We start from the raw sequence: 19,820 nt of genomic DNA, 5'->3' as shown, positions 1-19,820 counted from the left end.
TTAAGACCATATACAAGCACTATAAACTTATAGCAGCAGGTGTAGCATTCAACCTACGAGATCAACCTGTTGGTCAGAAACACAATATCAGTTTTAAGCTTTGATCCGATCACATTTTGGGGGGGTTTTTTTGGCAGGATGTTCAATATATTATATAATATCTGGACAAACATGGTTAGTTGCCCTGCGCCAACTATCTGTCCATAACAGTAATGTCCTTGAGTTCTTTGCTCATTCAAATATTTGTGATAGGCTAGCATATTGCATTATATTATATTATAGCCTACATAGAATACGACTTTAGTTTACCTGCAAAGCAGACCTCGTACAGTAAAACTAAGTGTGTACTTTCTTTCTGATGACGCTTGGTCCCGTGTTTCTCAGGTGAGACAATCCATGGCTATGAAGAAGGAAAGGACAAATGCGTCACCACATCTTGGGCTGTGGGCACTGTCCGGGACATTTGTGCAAGTCCATTTTTTTCGATGACGAGTAACCATTGTCATTGTATTGAGGTAGCCCATAAAAAGCACAGTCTTGGTGTATTGGGATTTCATATCATATCCCAGAGTGGAGTGCATAGTAGAACGTGTTTATGACCTCTCCTTCTACAATACTCTTTGGGACAATCGCGGAAGTGTTCAACACCCTTCTATACAGGAAAGGTGGGCACTATGGACAACTGGGCACCTCGATGTAAAACTGTCCATTGTGTCCAAAATGTAGGGGAAAAAATATATACAAAACAAAAAAGTTCTAAGTAATGTAAACATGATGTGAACATGCACGGTACATCAATCAGATTGATTCTATCCTTCAAGTTCTTGTTTATGACCCAAGGACGACTGGATATACAGGTTTTGTAGCAATTGTGGAAAGATTACAAAGATTGTAACATTGTCTAATGTTTAAGCATATTCTAACCATGTATAGTTTAAAACATTTTCCAAATAGTTTGGGCAAAATAATATGCAGTGCCCCAGCCCACCTATCCCGTTACCATTTAAATTATATCCTGACATAAAAAAACATGCTACATACCTATACCATAAACACTAAACTATGAATTCACAAAATATTTTTAACATCTATACTGCAACTACAAAGTTATTTTCATGACAAAGACCCAAACAGCACATTTCTTCCAAATGTATTTTATTAGACCCCACTGACAGCTGTAGCCAGCAAACATAACTCAGAGTACTGCCCCCCCCCCACTGTGAAACGTCACCAGAGGCCTCATCGTAACGGCTGTAAACACCCGTCAGCGCTCAAACAGGTTAGCAAATATTCAAACATAAAATAGCCATGAACCGGTCCTGTAGAATCGACTGGGACAACTGTAGTTAGGCTCTTTAAACTTGGTACAGGTGATTACAAGCCCCCTACACCTGAATAAGCACCTGGTTCTGCTTTTAAAACACTCCCTCTGGAACCCCAAACCAATGCTGCCCTCTGGAGGTCATCTTAATAGTATAAATACAGAAGCCCTCTCCTCTCCTCCTCTCCATTCTGTTTCCTCTGCAGGACTCCTACTTAACATCGTTGCACAATGGTGTTTGCCAGCCCGTAAATAGCAGATCTACAAGCTTGCAACGAGCTTGTACAGTATATCTGCTATTTTACCAGCAGGCAAACACAAGCGTGCAACTAAGTATAAAATCAGGCTTATTATGCAGGTGACAGCAGCCCAATGCATGCAGGATTTTTATTCCAACCAAAAAGCAAAACCAGCTCACCCAATTACTATTACACCAGCAACCACAGTGGGCAGCTCCAATTTGTTCCATTTAGCTATAGCGTCATTTTGGGGAGGTTGTTTTTTAATGTATATACATTCTGCCCTCCCATGGCATGGTGGCAGATGTCAGGACAACGTGCCGTCACGTACACAGAATGTAGCAGAGGAAGGAGAGGAGACAGAGCGATCGTTGCACTATTGAGATGACCTCCATCTTGTTGCTTCCTCCCTTAACCCCCCCCCCCCCTCGGTCCTTTGTGTTGTCCTCTTCTTTGCATTAAGAGTGTGATGGTAGGTGTGGCTCGTCTTTGTTGTTGACGGGAGCGTCGCCGCGGTGACGGCGCCGGGCTCCTCCTCCTCCTCAGTCGTCGTCCACCGTGGGCGTGATGGTCACGCCCCTCCTGATCTGACCCCAGCCAATCAGACTGAAGGAGGGGAGGGAAAAACAAAATGTGATGAGACCCATCACAGCTTACACTGTACACAGACAATTAATCAGGGAATATTATCAGAATACCTGTAAAAGATGGGAATAAATTCCTTACCAAACAATTTCTTCACTTAAGTGTTCGTAAAGGTGTCTAGTAACATACCTAACAAAGATTGAAATTCAACATCCCTAGGAAAATCTTTGACAGCTAGCTAATTTTCGGTCTCATTCACTTACTATACACTATAAAGGAAAGAATTACTCCCAAAAAAATCAGCTTTAAGTGGGATGCGAGGGGTCGGTCTAGGTGTTTTTAATTATTCTGAATCCATTGCAAGCATTGTTTTGCACGAAAAACATTCCTTGGGCTAAAAACGGCCGCCCAAAATGGTTTAGTGATGCGTCATCACTTTTCACAGTTTTGTTGGGGTCCATTTTTAGAAAATGTCCCTAGCTGTCAAATATTTTCCTAGGGATGTTGAATTTCAATCTTTGTTAGATATGTTACTAGACACCTTTACGAACACATTGGTGAAGAAATCGTTTGGTAAGGAATTTATTCCCATGTTTTATTAATATCTCCTGACTAAATAGAAAATATTCAGCCAAGCAGACCAATAGGCTCCTATACACAGCAGCCACAAGCGTCCATTTGGTTCCATTTGTACGATCTCAGGGGACCTTGAAATTAAAAAGTTTGAGAAACACTCTACGACACTAAATGAAATGAAACTGAGCTTTCATTAGAATGTATGGTAACACCTGTGAAGGAAGTAAGGAAGCAGCCCAATTTCTTTCCACCATGGCTGCTGTGCACTGCAGTGCTTAGAGCCCATTCTGTAAAAGGTGGGACACTCATTGGCTGATGTTGTGCATGCCTGTTCTTTTCTCGGCCACACGGTTACGCCACTGACAAACAAATGAAGGCGTTGCTGTGTTTACACAGCTGATGGGTTTCAGTGTTTAGTATGTTGTATTTCATGTGACATGCTGCGTGCCATGTAATGTAATTTATTTGTATTTTGTGTTGCAAGACCACAAACAAGTGTTTTATTAGGAATGTATGTAATAATCTTAGGTTTAAGTTTACTTTTACCAAAATCAAATCAAATAAATGAGAAAAGCATTCTGAATTCTTATCATAGACACCAAGAATTGTGAGGCTATTTATTTCACTTTCAGCTGGTTTTGTTGCATTAACATTAACTTTATGACACTAGAACCAGACAATGCTAACAGTTATCAATGATCATAAACTGTATTTAGCACACTGTCCTCACCGCCAATGTTTCTCCACGCGGCGACTCAGGGCGATCTTCTCGCCGACCTCCGTGCAGACAGGGTTGGTCAGGACGATCTTGGCCAAGTCGGCCTTGACGGCGCTCACACGGCCTCCCGTGGACAACGAGCCGATGTTGACCATCAGCACCTCGTTCTTAGACAGCTTCTGGACCTGCAGGGACAAATGTGTCGAAGAATCAGATACAAGAGAAGAAAATACACTATTAAACATTATGTTACTCATTATACAATGAACACACACTGTAACAAACACACAGGCCCCTTTTCCACCGAAAGAACTTTGTTCGTTCTAGATTCTAGGAACTGGCTTGTGCTTCCACCAGTTTTAAGCAGAACCGTTGTAATTTAGGGCGGCATAGCTGAATGGTTAGAGAGCACGCCTGGGGAGCAAGAGCTCCGGGTTAAATTCCAGGCCTGGCTAGGAATGTGTGGAATATGACCGGTCGAAGTGTTCATTTCACAGGGGAAATTCTATCATCAGTGGCAGTTACAGTTTTACGATAATCTTTTGCTTGCTTTTACCATTGTTTATATTTCATCGCATCTGCATCTTCCAACCTGTAGAATAGTGACACACACACTTTGGTTTAGAGCTCTTCACGGGGCCCCTGATTCCGAAATTACGCGAGTACCCGAGAGAGGCGTATGGGTTTCGGTCAGTGTTTTATCATAATCACTCGAGGCCGGGTCGGAATCGGTCGCATTGCCTTGGAACTCGGGGCTGTATATCATTGTGAGTCCGAGAAGAAGTGTACTGTGTGTGTGTGTGTACTTTGTGCATTTCTTCCTTTTTTTTAAACTGTTAATGCTATGAATGAACTGAAGCGTTGATGCTTAACTTGTGTGAGGCTTTAGGCTGACCTAGGATCAGGTTAGTGCAACGGCGAGCCAGGGGTATGAATGGCTGCGTAAACTTCTATGATAAATGAAATTGCTGGTTTAGGATCAGATTAACAAAGCAAAAGAAAGTTTAGAAACGGTGCGCAATTTATCCGTGATGCGTAAGGCAAGCCAGGCTGCTGCCAGGCTGATTAAAAAGCACCGGCTTACAATCATGACAAACAAACCTTAACTCTGGACTTCATAGAAAGTACACTAAAGTGACCCTTTCTCCCTGGCTTTTGTTTTGATGTTAATATTATAGATTCCATGGCAACCAGCAACATTGGACAATAATAAGCCTACATTTATTTATACAGATAAAGTTTACACCTTTTGTTCTGACTTCTGACAGTGGCTGTTAATCAGTGGACAGCACGCTGCAGCAGTGTGTGAGTGGACATCGGCAGTGGGCACATGAAAGGCAAAGGCACACACAAGGAGCTTCAATAATCATAAAATGGTCGGTCTCACAGAATCTCGGAAATAATCGGATTTTGGGACAAATTTCACAGGTTACGGTACGGATCTGTAAAAAAGAAAGTCTGAACGGGGCGGAATCAGACTAAACTGGTACAGGGCCACTCGGGTTTGGTTTTGTCATTTGATTATTATTTCGGAAGGAGTCGGAATTGGAACAATGGTTAACCGTCCATTTCGATTTCGGCTAATTCTTTTGATGCGTGAAGAGCTCTAAACTATCTTTTTGGTTCCAGTTCCAAATCAACATTTAAGGTTCTGAATCAATTCATTTTCAGTGGAAACACTTCAAACTGGTTCAAAATCAGAACAGAACCAGTGGAAAGGGGGCAACAGTTCTGAGGAGTCAAGACTACAGATCGCAGAAAGAATGCACAGCTGATGGCAGCACCTTGGCGGCCTTCTTGTCTCCCTCTGTGCGGACTCCCAGCAGCCTCCGGAGGAGGAAGTAGGAGATCTCCAGCTCTGTGAAGATCTCTGGCAGCGCTCCCACGGCTCCCAGCACCTGACCCACCATACGGTCTGCTCTGCACAGCGTCGGGTCGATTTTAGTGCCCACACCTGCAACACACACAGACATTATGCTCACACACACACTCACATGTGTTTACTTTATCTCACAGTCACAATGCACCCCGGGTTCCACCAGGTCCAAAAGAACACACAAGGTACTGTACTTGCCCAGGCTCTATGCACAGCAGAAATATTGTAAAGAAATTGGGCCTATTCCTTAAAACCTTCACAGGTCTTACCAATTATACTAATGAACCAACATACTGAAGCCTAAACCATTTGTGCTTATAACTACGCCACGCTTCTGTGGCCGAATCAAAAGGAAGAAAGGAAGAGAGCCTAGTTCCTTTCTAATATAGCTGCTGTGCATTGAGTTAATAATGAATGAGTTACATGAATCCTTCACAAACTATTTCAATCTCGTGTCTTGTCTGATTTATCTCATGTAATGGTGGTCATGTAAATAACTATTAAAAATACATTTTCTCCCCCTCAGATGGCTTTATCGTAGAGATCTGCGCACGCTAAAACAAATTGATTGGAGCGCGGCATACCGATAAGGCCTCCGGGCGCGGCATACTGCAGGTCGTTGTGTTCGGCGAACAGGGAGACAATCTTGGAGAAGATGGGCTTGCACATCAGCTTCCCTTCGTGGTCTTTGGACACAATGCCTGGACGCACCTCCAACTCCTGACCCACCTGAAGGTGGAGAGAAAAGGAAAAAAACACCGCTGACCATTCGTCGCATCGCGAATTGTTGGGTGCTCACTGATCACACGACAAAGTATAAAATAGGGAGGATAGGTGGTTAGAAGTCGAGGTGAAAGTCGCCTCAACCTGGTCTCAGGCTATGGGACGCTGGAATCTCACTCACTGCAGCTGTGCTGCAGAGGGCTAGGGCTGGTAGAGAGAGACGACCAGTGTGAAGCGTGTTTGTTGCTTATTATTAGTTTTTTGCTTATTTCTAATCTAGATTGTTCTCAGATACATATTTTAGTGTAGTGTTTAAAGTTTAAACTGAGTAATACACCGTCTGGATGTCAACTTGAATGAGATTCAAAACAGAGTAATTACAATCAGTTGTGTTTGGAGGAACGTGAAGGAATAATTTATATTCATAAGAGTCCATCTATTGTACTGTATGTCATCACGCAGTACCTTTGTGTTTGACAGGAAGTAATTAAGATAGGCTATTCAGGGACTTTTGATATAAGAATACATCAACATTGAAGTCCATATTATGACCGTGGATATTAATTAAGGAAGGAAAAATATGCAGTTCCGGTTGACGTCGCATTGTTTTTGTTCCCCACTTAATGCAAATCAATTTGTTTATTCTCGTTGGTCGCACTACGAGTTAGAATAAAAGATGGACATACCAAACCATTATTATAACAAAAGAAACAAAACAATTATACTAGAGTACCAGTAAGACTCCCTAATCGGGAGATAAGCGACCGTCAGGTCGCATACACAAACTTTAGAAGGCAATGGTAGCCAATCAGGAGGGAATATGGGAAATGGGACAGATCCATGTTGATGACATGACGTTAGAAATACTGTGTACCGCTTTGCGTGATTTTAGGGCAAATGTTGTTGGAGCAGTGTCCAATAATGTGTAAAAACTACAAAAGTTATTTCCAAGCAGGAAAGAATGGCACAGGAGAACATGGTTACCTTGAGAACACCCTTCAGGATACTGCCTCCAGCTACACCACCTTTCAGGTCATCCACCTCACAGCCAGGCTTGTTGACGTCAAACGATCTGATGACTGAGACAGAAAATCATAACGGGTTACGTTAATACACCCCAACACCACAGGTTAGTTAGAAACAGAAATAATATTGTCAATTTTTATGTTCGTAATTTAACATTTTGTGCATACTTACCGATGAGCCTGGGTTCTGAGGTGAAGTCTCTGATGGGTACTGGGATCTTTTTGACAATGTACTCGCACACCACCTCTATGTTGTACTTCAGCTGGGCTGAGATGGGAATGATTGGGGCGCCCTCTGCCACTGTACCTGCAGGGGAAAACACATCACATGTGGCATTAAGACTCTGGCAGAATGAAGATTACAGAAATGGATCCCAATCCAAAAGTGTGGCATCACTGCCGCTAGAGGGCGCCATCCTCCTGGATCAGAGCTACTTGTGCATGATGCTGTACTATGATCCAAGATGGAAACAGCAAGACATGCCATCTCCATCTCTCGTGTTAGTATTTTAGTTTCGCGACAGAAAGTAAACATACTGACGTCAATTTCCACAACATGGACACGATAGAGGCTTCCGGGGCTCTTCAAAATAAAGCGTAAGTGAATGGCGGCACTCTAGTCTACAGCCAAATAATTACCAAAATAATGGCAGCCTAAGTGTTAAAGTTATACCATGTAACTTTTTTTATAAAACAAATCTTAAAATTGTCCTAACTGTTAAATCGCTAAAGTTTTAGAACACCCACTCTGTTATTTTCAGCTTCTGAAGCCTTCTCTTTATATGTTTTCTATGAGTTGTGAGGGGGGTAGAATTTCCCGGCGAAATGATGTCATCTCCCACATGATACACTACCGGCCAATCACAGCACGGATCATACACCACCGGCCAATCACAGCGAGTCTTGCTGTCTCTAAAGGAAGTAGCTTCCCTCAGCAACTGTGTTTACATTGGTGAAGGAATCTTGCCTGCTACTCCCTCAATCCTGGTCTAAAAATGACGTAGGGAGCTCTACGGATGCGTATCGACGAGGCGGAGGTGCTCGCGGTGGCCGCGGTGGTCCGCAGACCCCCGTTCCGGTGGTCCGCGGCGACTCTGGCCGAAAAAAGCAATACCGCTACTGACCACTAGTTGAGCAGCTTCCACAGTACAGCTTTAAGTTAACACACTCACCCTGTACGAAGGCGAGGATCTGCTCGTACTGCTCTTTGGCCTGGCTCTCCTTCACCAGGTCGATCTTGTTCTGCAGGATTAGGATGTGTTTGAGCTTCATGATCTCTATGGCCGCCAGATGCTCCGACGTCTGCGGCTGAGGACACGACTCGTTACCCGCTGGGCACAGACAGGAGAGAAAAGAGAGATTAAAACTTTTCAACCCTTTTCGTATCAAGGTCCATTATTCATTCTGCATTTGAGCCACGGACCACCATTTAGAGATGTAGCCTCTCAGACAAAAAATATAGAATATTTTGTTATCGATTTTGTTATCGATTTTGTCCACAATTCCATAGTGTATTGATGGGGTACCATAGGCTGAAACCAAATGGAACCGTAAGGGTCCAATTGGTTTCATTTTACACTCTCAAGAGTTAAAGATCTATAAGGTTCCATTTGGTTACCATCTCTGCATCATTTAGCTGGGGACCACCTGGATCCCTCTCAAGGACCACCGGTGGTCCCTGGGGACCACTGGATTAAAGCAAAAATAAAATCCCACAACTGAAAATGTTTGCGTGTCCTAATGTGCGATTTGTGAAACCGTGAGAAATGAGCCCCACCCACACATTAGCGCTGCTTCCTAAGAACCTAAGCAATTAACACAAATGTAAAATGATGTTTTAGTAATATTGTTCCTGCTGGAAGATGTTTCTAAACATTTGGCAAGTTTGACCATTCAAATGTTCTTCTATAAGAATAAAGGCAATTTCCTCTGCTCAACATGCTTCCAAAGAAAGAAGACATGATGACTTCTTTGGAATCCAAATGACTGAGCCACAGTGGTGGCGACTGAGAACTTTAATCCATGAAGCTGGTTGCACACTGCTGCGTTTTTTCATTGCATTTTGGAAACCGAAATCCGCAAAATAAATACAAATAAATAAATAAAACGTTTTTCAGGCGAGAGAGAGAGGAGAGGGAAAGAGACCAAGGGACCCAGTGGTGACAGTTGCGAAAGTTGGAAAAAATCAAACCTGGTCTTAAAATAAATACGAAACGGGCGGCAGTGTGCAAACAGGATTGACATGATGTGGGGTTGATCTTTTTTATTTACGCGGTCCGAAATTTGCTCCTATATTCGTCCGAAAAAACTTTTGTGCTCTGCGTACATAAGAGCGAGGGCTTCTCTTTCTGTGAGACGATTTGAGCAAGACAGCCACGATTTTTTTAAAGACATTCCACAGAAGATATACTGTATAGTACATTTGGTTTTATTGCAAGGAACCCTAAGGCTGCAGAACGGCAGTCTTTTCCTACAAATGACTTTAGTCATACCGATCAGTAGGAGGGCTGCGTCCATGACGGCAGCTCCGTTCAACATGGTGGCCATCAGGATGTCGTGACCGGGACAGTCTACAAATGACACGTGTCTAGGGAGAGAGAGGGAGGGGAAGCAACAAAAAGGAAGGAACGTGGTCAATCCAAAATCCCTAGTAGGAACAGGAATGTGTCTAAAATACCATCCGGGTCCATAGACACGGATTATACCAGTAGTGAGCAGGGAAGAAGGCATTTGGGCTCAATTAATTTTGCAGTGGCAGTCTGAACTATGTGAGAAAGGCTACAATATGGACACCACCTCCTGAAAACCCATCACGACCCAAATAGTTGCGACCCAAAATGGACCCTATGCCCCGTCAAAATGTCCTTGAACAAGACTTGCAACCTAGCGTCCCTAATTTGGGCATAAAGGCAATATCTTTCAGAAATGTTCGCAAATGGGTTGGGGAAGGTTTTTTTCCCCCTTCCATCCATGTTTATTATTTTCTTTACTTTTTAGTATATGTTTGGGTATGGGTGGGTTATAGCATTTTCCATCGGTTTCTGGAATATTTGTACAAGAATTAAAAATAAAATACCAATTAAAGTTATAAGTAAAAAGAACATTCGCAGAAATAGCAGATCGACTGTCTCACAACGCATCATAATTTTTAAGCGATTTGAATTTATTGAAAGCACAAAAGCGCTTATGTGTGTAAGTCTCTAAATCAAGCTATTGGTTATAAGTATATCGTCACTTTTCAGGATTCAAATTCCAAAGTAGCAAATCTACAAGCTCAAAACGCTGCGTTTCAAGCCCTGTATATCTGCTACTTTTGAGTGAAGCTGTTGTACTTTAGCGATCCACCACAGCCCAGAGCCCAGTCTCACCTGACCAGCTTGAAGTTGCCCTTGGTGCCGGGGATGTCTGTGGGGAACTCATCCGGCGTACTGCTTCCACAGGACCGGTAGCACTCTGGTCTTGGACAGTCGTCCAGCTTGTACACCTGGTAGGAATGGGACCATAATCGTTATTATCGTGATAAAAAAAAAAAGAACTATTATTGTATTGTGGAGATTTTAATTTATCGTGTAATTGTGTTCTGTCACACACTAGGACGAATTAGCCTTTGTTGAGCTGCAAATTCAGTCCCACTTAAACCCTCTGTACTTGAAGCAACTGAACTGTAAAGAGTACCCCATTAAATCTAGTAAACATGATTTCAATCGCGATTTTGCATGTTCCACCCCCATACAACCCCATCTTTCATACAGGGTAGCCATCTTTGTTTACATAACATGTAAAACATAATGGCTATTATCTCAAGAATGCCTGAACGGATTTCCAATCTGTTTTTTTTGTTTGAAAGCTGTGAACAGCCTGCACAAACATGGTGCATGATCTGTGCATGGGCGTGCATGATCTGTGCACTATAAATTACATGGAAGTCTATGGAGAGGGCTGACAGGGAGAACCCAAAGAAGGCATATTTAATTGGCAGTAACTGAGCAGTTAGACTTGCTTGCTGGTTAGACCAAGGCCATCTTTAAATCAAGGTGGCGAGTACGACTACAACTCATTTCAGGTGGGTTCAGAGGGTGGGGGCTGCAACTGAGAAAGCCCTTTCACCCCAATACGTTTTTTTCTCTTGTAGAGAGAAAAATAAAAAATAGACCAAGGCCATGTATAGAATTTTGGGAGGGCAGGTAGAATATTTTATAGAATCCAAATGACTGAAATGAGCCGTGCTGAGTGCTGACTGAGAACTTGAATCCATGGAGCCTCCATGGTGCTCACCTTGGCGTTGGCATATCCAAGCTTGATAGTGATGTTCCTCTCCAGCTCATTCTTGAACCTGACAGTGTGGACACCGGAGATGGCCTTCACCACCGTGGACTTGCCATGGGCCACATGACCAATGGTTCCTGGAGGAGATAGGACCACAATGGAAACAAGTCCCCAGGATCTCTTTTTATATATCCCTTTGGACCAAATGTCTGACTGCACCTTGTGCTGTTTCCAGGGTTCCCACACATTTTTACCAATTCATTTCCAAAACCTTTCCAGAATATTTAATCCAATTTCCAGGACTATATAACAATAATTCAGCTCAATAACAGGACGCTTACTCCTATGCACAATGCCCAAAGACAGGTAGTGTATGCCAGTGCTTCTCAACCTTTTCTGGCCGTGACCCCTGAAATAATCATATTTTAACTGGGGACCCCCCACCCTGACGAGCACTAAGAGTTGAGGAATTTTGTATAACACTGTTCTATTGTGAAAATAGCAGATCTACATGCTCACAGAGCTATTTTCACAATTTCTGCCTCTAATATTTGACAATTTGGCCCATGTTTAATTTGTGATTTCAGAGGTATTAACAAAATCAATAACCAAAGACAATGCATAGCTATTTTTTCCAGGACCTTCCAGGACCCTTGATAAATTCCCAAACTTTTCCAGTACTGGAACAATATTTTTCTCATTTCAAAATATTTCCAGGAATTTCATGACAGTGGGAACCCTGCGTTTCCTTTTCTGACTAATAAAGTATTCTATCAATCAAGAGATGATGCCGCTGGGATGTCAACATGGAAAGTATCAAGAAACCTGCATGCTTACATGTTGAATTTAGCCCTAGAATGGCTATATTACAACATACATTTCATGTATTCCAAACACACAGCCATAGATCGGTCCTATCCCTGTTAGCCGACTGATCTCGTTGGCCTCGTCGCACTGTGTTGGTACTCACCCAATAATTAATTCATAAGACTTGGAGTCAGATATTGTCCTCTACCTTCATATCCATTTGAAAGTTCTGGCAGAAAATGATTAGTAAAATATCTCCACTTTTCCACAAGCTGCACACGGACAACATTCTCTGCGGGGCCAGGCCCGAAATTAATGAGCATATGAAAACTTCCTTTGGGGACATAGATGTTTGGGAAGCACACATTTATGGGGCACACAATTGACAGGTCCGTTGCGAATGGTCACACTACAACATCAGACTCAGAGTTGCAGGAATTAATTATTGGGCAAATACACAACACACTCAGTGCGACACATAAAAAAACATTCAAATATCATCACAGTTATAAAAACAGTATGCTATATGTACAGGGTAGGTGGGGCTAAGGTAAGGTGGGGGGGGGGGGGGTGCTCACTTCTCACCTGTCTATGGGAGAAAAGATAACTACCTCTGCCTCTGGCCTCCTGAAAGGTGAATTTTCAGGGCAGTCTTGAAGGAAGCCAGCGCGCTACATATTTTAAGGGAAGTAGTCAAGGAATTCCACACTTGGGTGGCAGTGTGTTGTAGAAGGAGAATTTACCCATATCTGTATTATGGATTTGTATTCTTACCGATATTGATCGTGGCCTGTCTGCTGATGATCTCTTGAGAGAGGGGCGTCAGTGTGGACACATCCTGATGAGAGACATGCATCAAGGTCAAGTTTATTAATATGTCCTAAACTAGGAAAATATGTTACAGCATATAATACAAAACTCTAAACACAGTAAGACGTACATACACAAGAACATAGACATTGTCACAAGAGCCAGATAATAATAATAGTAAGTATACTTGTATACATATAATGCTCGTTACAGACACACGTTACACTTGTCACTCCACGGATGAACAGTGAACAGACTGCCTTCATCTTTTATGCTCCAGACAAAAGGAATTAAATGCACGACTCTGTGAAACTGGATTAATGAGTCTATATAGAGACATTAGGGAATTTGGGGGTACGATTTGAGGATGTGTTAGAAAAAGGACTGCACCTGCTTTATGTAGCCCTTATGTTTTTGCATTGTTTTTTTAGGGGTTTTTTATAATTTTTTTAGGCCTACATATTGTTCACTATATTGCACTAAATGCACTTTATTTAAAATGATGTTTTTTGGTCATGTTGTACTCAGGGCATCCTTGTAAAAGAGAGCGTCAAATGGTCTCAATGGTCTTCCCTGATTAATTAAAAGGTATAAAATAAGTGTAACAACAACAGCCATCCTCCCATACTACATGAGAGGGATGTCATGTCACTGAACAGACCAGAGAGGCTTTTGTTAACCAGACAATGCTGCCTTTCACCAATGAGGGGGATAGTACCTATAGGGAGGGGAGACGCCATGGCTGTCTTGATGTTGGACATTTATTACATTGATGACCTACACACAGTAAAACATCCCTTGAGTAAATTAATTCCATAACACAACCCCATAGGAGAGTGTACAAATCTGTTCCTAAATTGTGGATCCATTGCTGGTCCAATTAGCTAAACACTGAGGATTGTACAGTGTAATGTAGACGCAAATTGCAACACTAGATTGATATTAAATGTTGAATCTAGGGTTGCAATACCTCCCAGTTTTTTGCTATCTGATTGTATTAAACGATGTCAAACTCTCCGACATTGCGGCATGGAAAGCTTGAATTATCCTCTTTCTATCTGCAAAGTGTTTGTTTCATAAAAATCCACCAGACATGTTATGAGTTACCTTCTGTCAATAAATTCAAGCCATTGCAGATAGAAGAAACAGCATAATTCAAGCTTTACATAGAGCCACAATATTGGTGAGTTTGACGTTGTTTAATACAATCAGATAGCAAAACCGTTTTGATGCATTGAATATAGTATAGTTGGTATTGCAACCCTAGATTCATCAGATCATTTCGACTAAGGGTTAGGTTTAGGCATAGTTTTACTGAGGTTATTGTTTGGATTAGGTTGTTCAGGGCTTCAGGCATAGTGGTTAACATTCACCAGGTTTGCATTCACCAGTGTCGGCAAATTGGTACCAGGTTTCCATTCCTAAAGATCCCCAGTCCGAACACCAGGTTATTATCAGGTTAGCATTTCACCAGGTTAGCATTCACCAGCGTTATGTTTTACTGGGGGTTAGGGTTAAGGTTAGGTGGTCGGAACAGCAATGTGTCAGAGAGCCAACCTAACCGGGCAGGTTAGCATTTCACCAGGTTAACATTCACCTGCGTCAAAAAGATGGGATGTTGAACAGATGTTATGTCGAAATGATGACACGCTTGTATTGTTGTTGGTCAAATACAGCTGATAAAAACCACAAGGACTACTGAAAAAACCTTGTTTTTTTATTGATTATTAGCTCGTATTTCCTCAGTAAAGCCAATACATTTCCTGTAGCCTATTAATATGTCCTAAACTAGGAAAATATGTTACAGCATATAATACAAAACTCTAAACACAGTAAGACGTACATACACAAGAACATAGACATTGTCACAAGAGCCAGATAATAATAATAGTAAGTATACTTGTATACATATAATGCTCGTTACAGACACACGTTACACTTGTCACTCCACGGATGAACAGTGAACAGACTGCCTTCATCTTTTATGCTCCAGACAAAAGGAATTAAATGCACGACTCTGTGAAACTGGATTAATGAGTCTATATAGAGACATTAGGGAATTTGGGGGTACGATTTTAGGATGTGTTAGAAAAAGGACTGCACCTGCTTTATGTAGCCCTTATGTTTTTGCATTGTTTTTTTAGGGGTTTTTTATAATTTTTTTAGGCCTACATATTGTTCACTATATTGCACTAAATGCACTTTATTTAAAATGATGTTTTTTGGTCATGTTGTACTCAGGGCATCCTTGTAAAAGAGAGCGTCAAATGGTCTCAATGGTCTTCCCTGATTAATTAAAAGGTATAAAATAAGTGTAACAACAACAGCCATCCTCCCATACTACATGAGAGGGATGTCATGTCACTGAACAGACCAGAGAGGCTTTTGTTAACCAGACAATGCTGCCTTTCACCAATGAGGGGGATAGTACCTATAGGGAGGGGAGACGCCATGGCTGTCTTGATGTTGGACATTTATTACATTGATGACCTACACACAGTAAAACATCCCTTGAGTAAATTAATTCCATAACACAACCCCATAGGAGAGTGTACAAATCTGTTCCTTATTGTTATTGTTTGGATTAGGTTGTTCAGGGCTTCAGGCATAGTGGTTAACATTCACCAGGTTTGCATTCACCAGTGTCGGCAAATTGGTACCAGGTTTCCATTCCTAAAGATCCCCAGTCCGAACACCAGGTTATTATCAGGTTAGCATTTCACCAGGTTAGCATTCACCAGCGTTATGTTTTACTGGGGGTTAGGGTTAAGGTTAGGTGGTCGGAACAGCAATGTGTCAGAGAGCCAACCTAACCGGGCAGGTTAGCATTTCACCAGGTTAACATTCACCTGCGTCAAAAAGATGGGATGTTGAACAGATGTTATGTCGAACGCTTGTATTGTTGTTGGTCAAATACAGCTGATAAAAACCACAAGGACTACTGAAAAAACCTTGTTTTTTTATTGATTATTAGCTCGTATTTCCTCAGTAAAGCCAATACATTTCCTGTAGCCTGCCTAACTGTCCTTGCATTTTACTGAGATAGTTAGCTGGTATTGTTGTTGTTGGTCAAATACAGCCGGAAAAACTACAAGTACTTCTGAAAAAACTTGTTATTTTTAATGTATCCATAATGTCCAGATAATAAAGAGTCTAGATGAATTTCACATATGGTCAGCAGCCAGCCAGCCAGCACCCATGCCTTCCAGCGCCGGGCCCATCATCACACACACAGTAGCGTAGGCTACGAGTCATCATGTGCCGGCTGCTATCAAAGCGAGGAGGACATCTATCTAAGCTCATTATTTACCTTATCGAGTTGAACGTCTATTACGAACAAAAAAAACGAACGTGATTTACATTAAAACAAAGTCCTCACCAGAGTATTTAGATCTTGTCTGGACAGATGAGGCTGTCCCAGCGTTATTCCAGACTCGTCACCCGCCATCTTGAACGAAAAAGGAACTGAGGACGCCCAGCCGGACGCCTGAATTACTTCATAAATATAAATTATTAGACGTTTAAAATAAATAAATAAATAATAATAACCGCAATTTATTTGATGGGAAGGGGGAGCTGGTCGGGATATTCTTTTACAGAAAATGTCGCCGTGGTGGTAATTGTTAGATGGTTGACAGACAAGTGATATTAGTTTATTTTTGACAGCTAAGGGTCCTTCCACGAGGGATGATGCAACGCTTTCATTCTGAAGCACACCATTTATACATTGAACACATATTGAACACATTCCGCAGCTTGTAGGAGTTGTAAAAGGTTTTTTCCGATAATATAAATAATGTTTAATGGAACGATGTTTTTACCCGAGCGGTTTGAAGCCAAATAAGTAAAGAACAATTTTCTCATCCATGTGTGTGGGTCCGTCGGTTTTTTATGACGTCATTCAATTTTCACGCTGTTGTAGTTTATCTCTGGGGGAAACGTTCTATGAACTACAATGCCTCACCCAATATTCATCCCCAGCAACTCTTAATAATGGTGATCATTCAAAACGTCTGGAATGGTCAGGGTACTAAAGTATCGTTCGATTTTCAATAGGAATTCAATTTTAAAAAATCATTTTTCTCTCAATTTTTTAATTTTCCAGCTCCCCATAAAATCAAATATTGGTTCATTTTTCCAATTTTCTAGCTTGCAAAAAAATCAGGAAAATGCTTCAATTTTGCTTCAATTTTTTAAAAGTGTGATTCGTCTTTGTCATTATTTGATTTGGAACCGACAAAGGAAAAACATCTTTAAAAAAGGTATTTTTCATTTTTTACCACATTACGAATATCAAAAAATTGACCAATTTTTTCAATTTTCTAGCTTGCAAAAAAATCAGGAAAATGCTTCAATTTTTTAAATGTGTGATTCATATTTGTCATTATTTGATTTGGAACCGACAAAGGAAAAACATCTTTAAAAAAGGTATTTTTCATTTTTTTACCACATTACGAATATCAAAAAATGGACCAATTTTTCAAATGTTCTAGCTTGCAAAGAAATCAGGAAAATGCTTCAATTTTTTAAATGTGTGATTCGTCTTTGTCATTATTTGATTTGGAACCAACAAAGGAAAAACATCTTGAAAAAGGTATTTCTTAATTTCTTACCCCATTACAACAATCAAAAAATGGGCCCATTTTTCCAATTTTCTAGCCCACAAAAAAGTCAGGAAAATGCTTAAAATTTGCTCAATTTTTTGAATGTGTGATTCATATTTTGGCATTATTTGATTTGGAACCGACAAACAAAAAATAGGCCCATTATTCAATTTTCAAGTCCAGGAAAGAAATCGTCATCATGAATGTCACGTGACCACGTGTCAAGTCACATGGTACACAACTTCAAAATAAAAGCTGTAGGCTAGTCTAACATCCAACAAGTAATAGGATCAACATGCAGGCAGGCAGGGGGTCCATGAGGGGTTTACAAGGGGGTCCATGGCTGGTTCCCAAAGTGTGGTTTGGGGACCCCCAGGGTTTCTATGGCTGGTTCACAACAGCCTGGTACACGTACAGCCATGGCTGGTTCCCAAAGTGTGGTTCGGGGACCTCTGGAGGTCCATGACGGATTTCCAAGGGGGTCCATGGCTGGTTCTCAAAGTGTGGTTCGGGGACCTCTGGGGGTCCCTGAGGGGTTTCCAAGGGGGTCCATGGCTGGTTAGCAATAAGTGTGTTTAATTGCGACCGTAGTAGGTCGCAGTTACTTTTACACTCTCTACTATCCAAACCTCCACCAGCCGTCAGCCTGTCCTTCCCTCCGTCACGTCACTCGTCACACGTCACACTTTCCCCCTACTCATATCTCCGCCACCGTTGCCCCGATCCATGCCAAAATTTCCATACAAACTCCTTGCCTGCCAAACTACAACCTCGAAGGACCCCCGGAGCTCCAGGGACCCCCAGGTCCCTGGGGGACCCCCAGGTGTAAAAAATGACCAAATGTGCAAAAAAGACCACCCCAAAGGGGCTGCTCACGGGGAATTCCCGGGGACCACCGACTCCTGGTGCTCCAGAACGGATGCAAAAGTGGTGGCGCCCCCAGTGGAGGACCCCCTCCACTGCAGCTCACATAAAATGCCTTAACTCGGGCTAGGAGCGACCGGGAGAGCCGGGGCCGGTACCTATTCGTCCGCCTCGGCAGCGCGGAGACCCCACCTCTCATTTCTCATATGGCCCTCTTCTAGCGCCACCATGAGGCCGATTCTGCAAAACACATTTTTGGACACTGCTCCTAAAATTTTTGCCCTAAAATCACACAAATCGGTACACAGTATGTCTACACTCATGTCATCAACTTGGATCTGTCCCATATAGCGCCACCTTCAGGCCGATTTTTTAAAACACATTTTTGGACACTGCTCCTACAATCTTTGCCCTAAAATCACGCAAATCGCTACACAGTATGTCTACACTCATCTCATCAACATGGATCTGTCCCATTTAGCGCCACCTTCAGGCCGATTTTTTTAAACACATTTTTGGACACTGCTCCTACAGATTTTGCCCTAAAATCACACAAATCGCACAGTATCTCTACAGTCATGTAATCAAAACGCATCTGTCCCATCCAGCGCCACCATCAGGACGATTTTGGTAAAACAAACTTTTGGCCTTTTTGTGGAGATAAGCGACCAACGGTCGCTTATCTCCCGATTAGGGAGTCTTACTGGTAGTGTAATAGGTGAAATAGTGTAATAGTGCATTCTTATCAAAACCTCCACCAGCTGTCAGTCTGTCAGTCAGTCTGTCAGTCAGACTTTCAGTCACACTTTTGCCCTTCTCATAGTGGTTTTGGCTGCCAAACCACTACCCCATTTCTCCCTCTTCTAGCGCCACCATGAGGCCGCTTCTTGCAAAACACATACTTTTTTGGACACTGCTCCTACAAATTCTGCCCTAAAATCACGTAAAGCGGTACACATTATGTCTACACTCATGTCATCAGCATGGATCTGTCCGAGATAGCGCCACCATCAGGGCATCCTAAAATCACGCTTTGCTGTGATTTTACGCTTTGCGTGATTTTACGGCAAAATCTGTAAAAGCAGAGTCCAAAAATGTCTTTGAAAAATCGCCCTGATGGTGGCGCTATCTTGGACAGTGTCAACCCAGTGTAGACATACTGTGTACCGCTTTGCGTGATTTTAGGGCAAAATTTGTAGGAGCAGTGTCCAAAAATGTGTTTTGCAAGAAGCGGCCTCATGGTGGCGCTAGAAGAGGGAGAAATGGGGGTAGTGGTTTGGCAGCCAAAATCACTATGAGAAGGGAAAAAGTGTGACTGAAAGTCTGACTGACAGACTGACTGACAGACTGACAGCTGGTGGAGGTTTTGATAGTAACTGCAACCTGACGGTCGCAATGACACTATT

General features: G+C 42.1%; 1 protein-coding gene across 1 annotated transcript; it reads right to left on the bottom strand.

Annotated features, from left to right (window-relative positions):
• Positions 1-1,144: 1,144 nt before the first annotated feature.
• On the bottom strand, positions 1,145-16,405 carry eif2s3 (eukaryotic translation initiation factor 2, subunit 3 gamma). Its single transcript, XM_080751923.1, has 12 exons — positions 16,326-16,405; positions 12,911-12,974; positions 11,339-11,466; positions 10,432-10,547; positions 9,556-9,650; positions 8,236-8,394; positions 7,236-7,370; positions 7,023-7,117; positions 5,900-6,044; positions 5,224-5,393; positions 3,452-3,624; positions 1,145-2,166 (listed from the first exon to the last, which is right to left on the bottom strand). Exons 1-12 carry the CDS (start codon positions 16,392-16,394, stop codon positions 2,103-2,105), a joined length of 1,413 nt encoding a protein of 470 aa, XP_080608049.1. The 5' UTR covers positions 16,395-16,405; the 3' UTR covers positions 1,145-2,102.
• Between the last annotated feature and the right edge of the window lie 3,415 nt (positions 16,406-19,820).

Source organism: Nannobrachium achirus (genome assembly GCF_963921795.1).
Source record: "Nannobrachium achirus genome assembly, chromosome: 21".
Taxonomy (NCBI): domain Eukaryota; kingdom Metazoa; phylum Chordata; class Actinopteri; order Myctophiformes; family Myctophidae; genus Nannobrachium; species Nannobrachium achirus.
Note: the sequence above shows the minus strand (reverse complement) of the source record. Positions and strands in the feature narration are given on the sequence as shown.

Bases quoted from the DNA above. Each gene is read 5' to 3' on its own strand.
- eif2s3 (XM_080751923.1), bottom strand. From the start codon at position 16,394: ATGGCGGGTGACGAGTCTGGAATAACGCTGGGACAGCCTCATCTGTCC. The intron at 12,975-16,325 runs GTGAGGACTTTG...GTCTCTCATCAG, and splicing joins GACAAGATCTAAATACTCTG to GATGTGTCCACACTGACGCC. The intron at 11,467-12,910 runs GTAAGAATACAA...TATCTCCTCCAG, and splicing joins ACAGGCCACGATCAATATCG to GAACCATTGGTCATGTGGCC.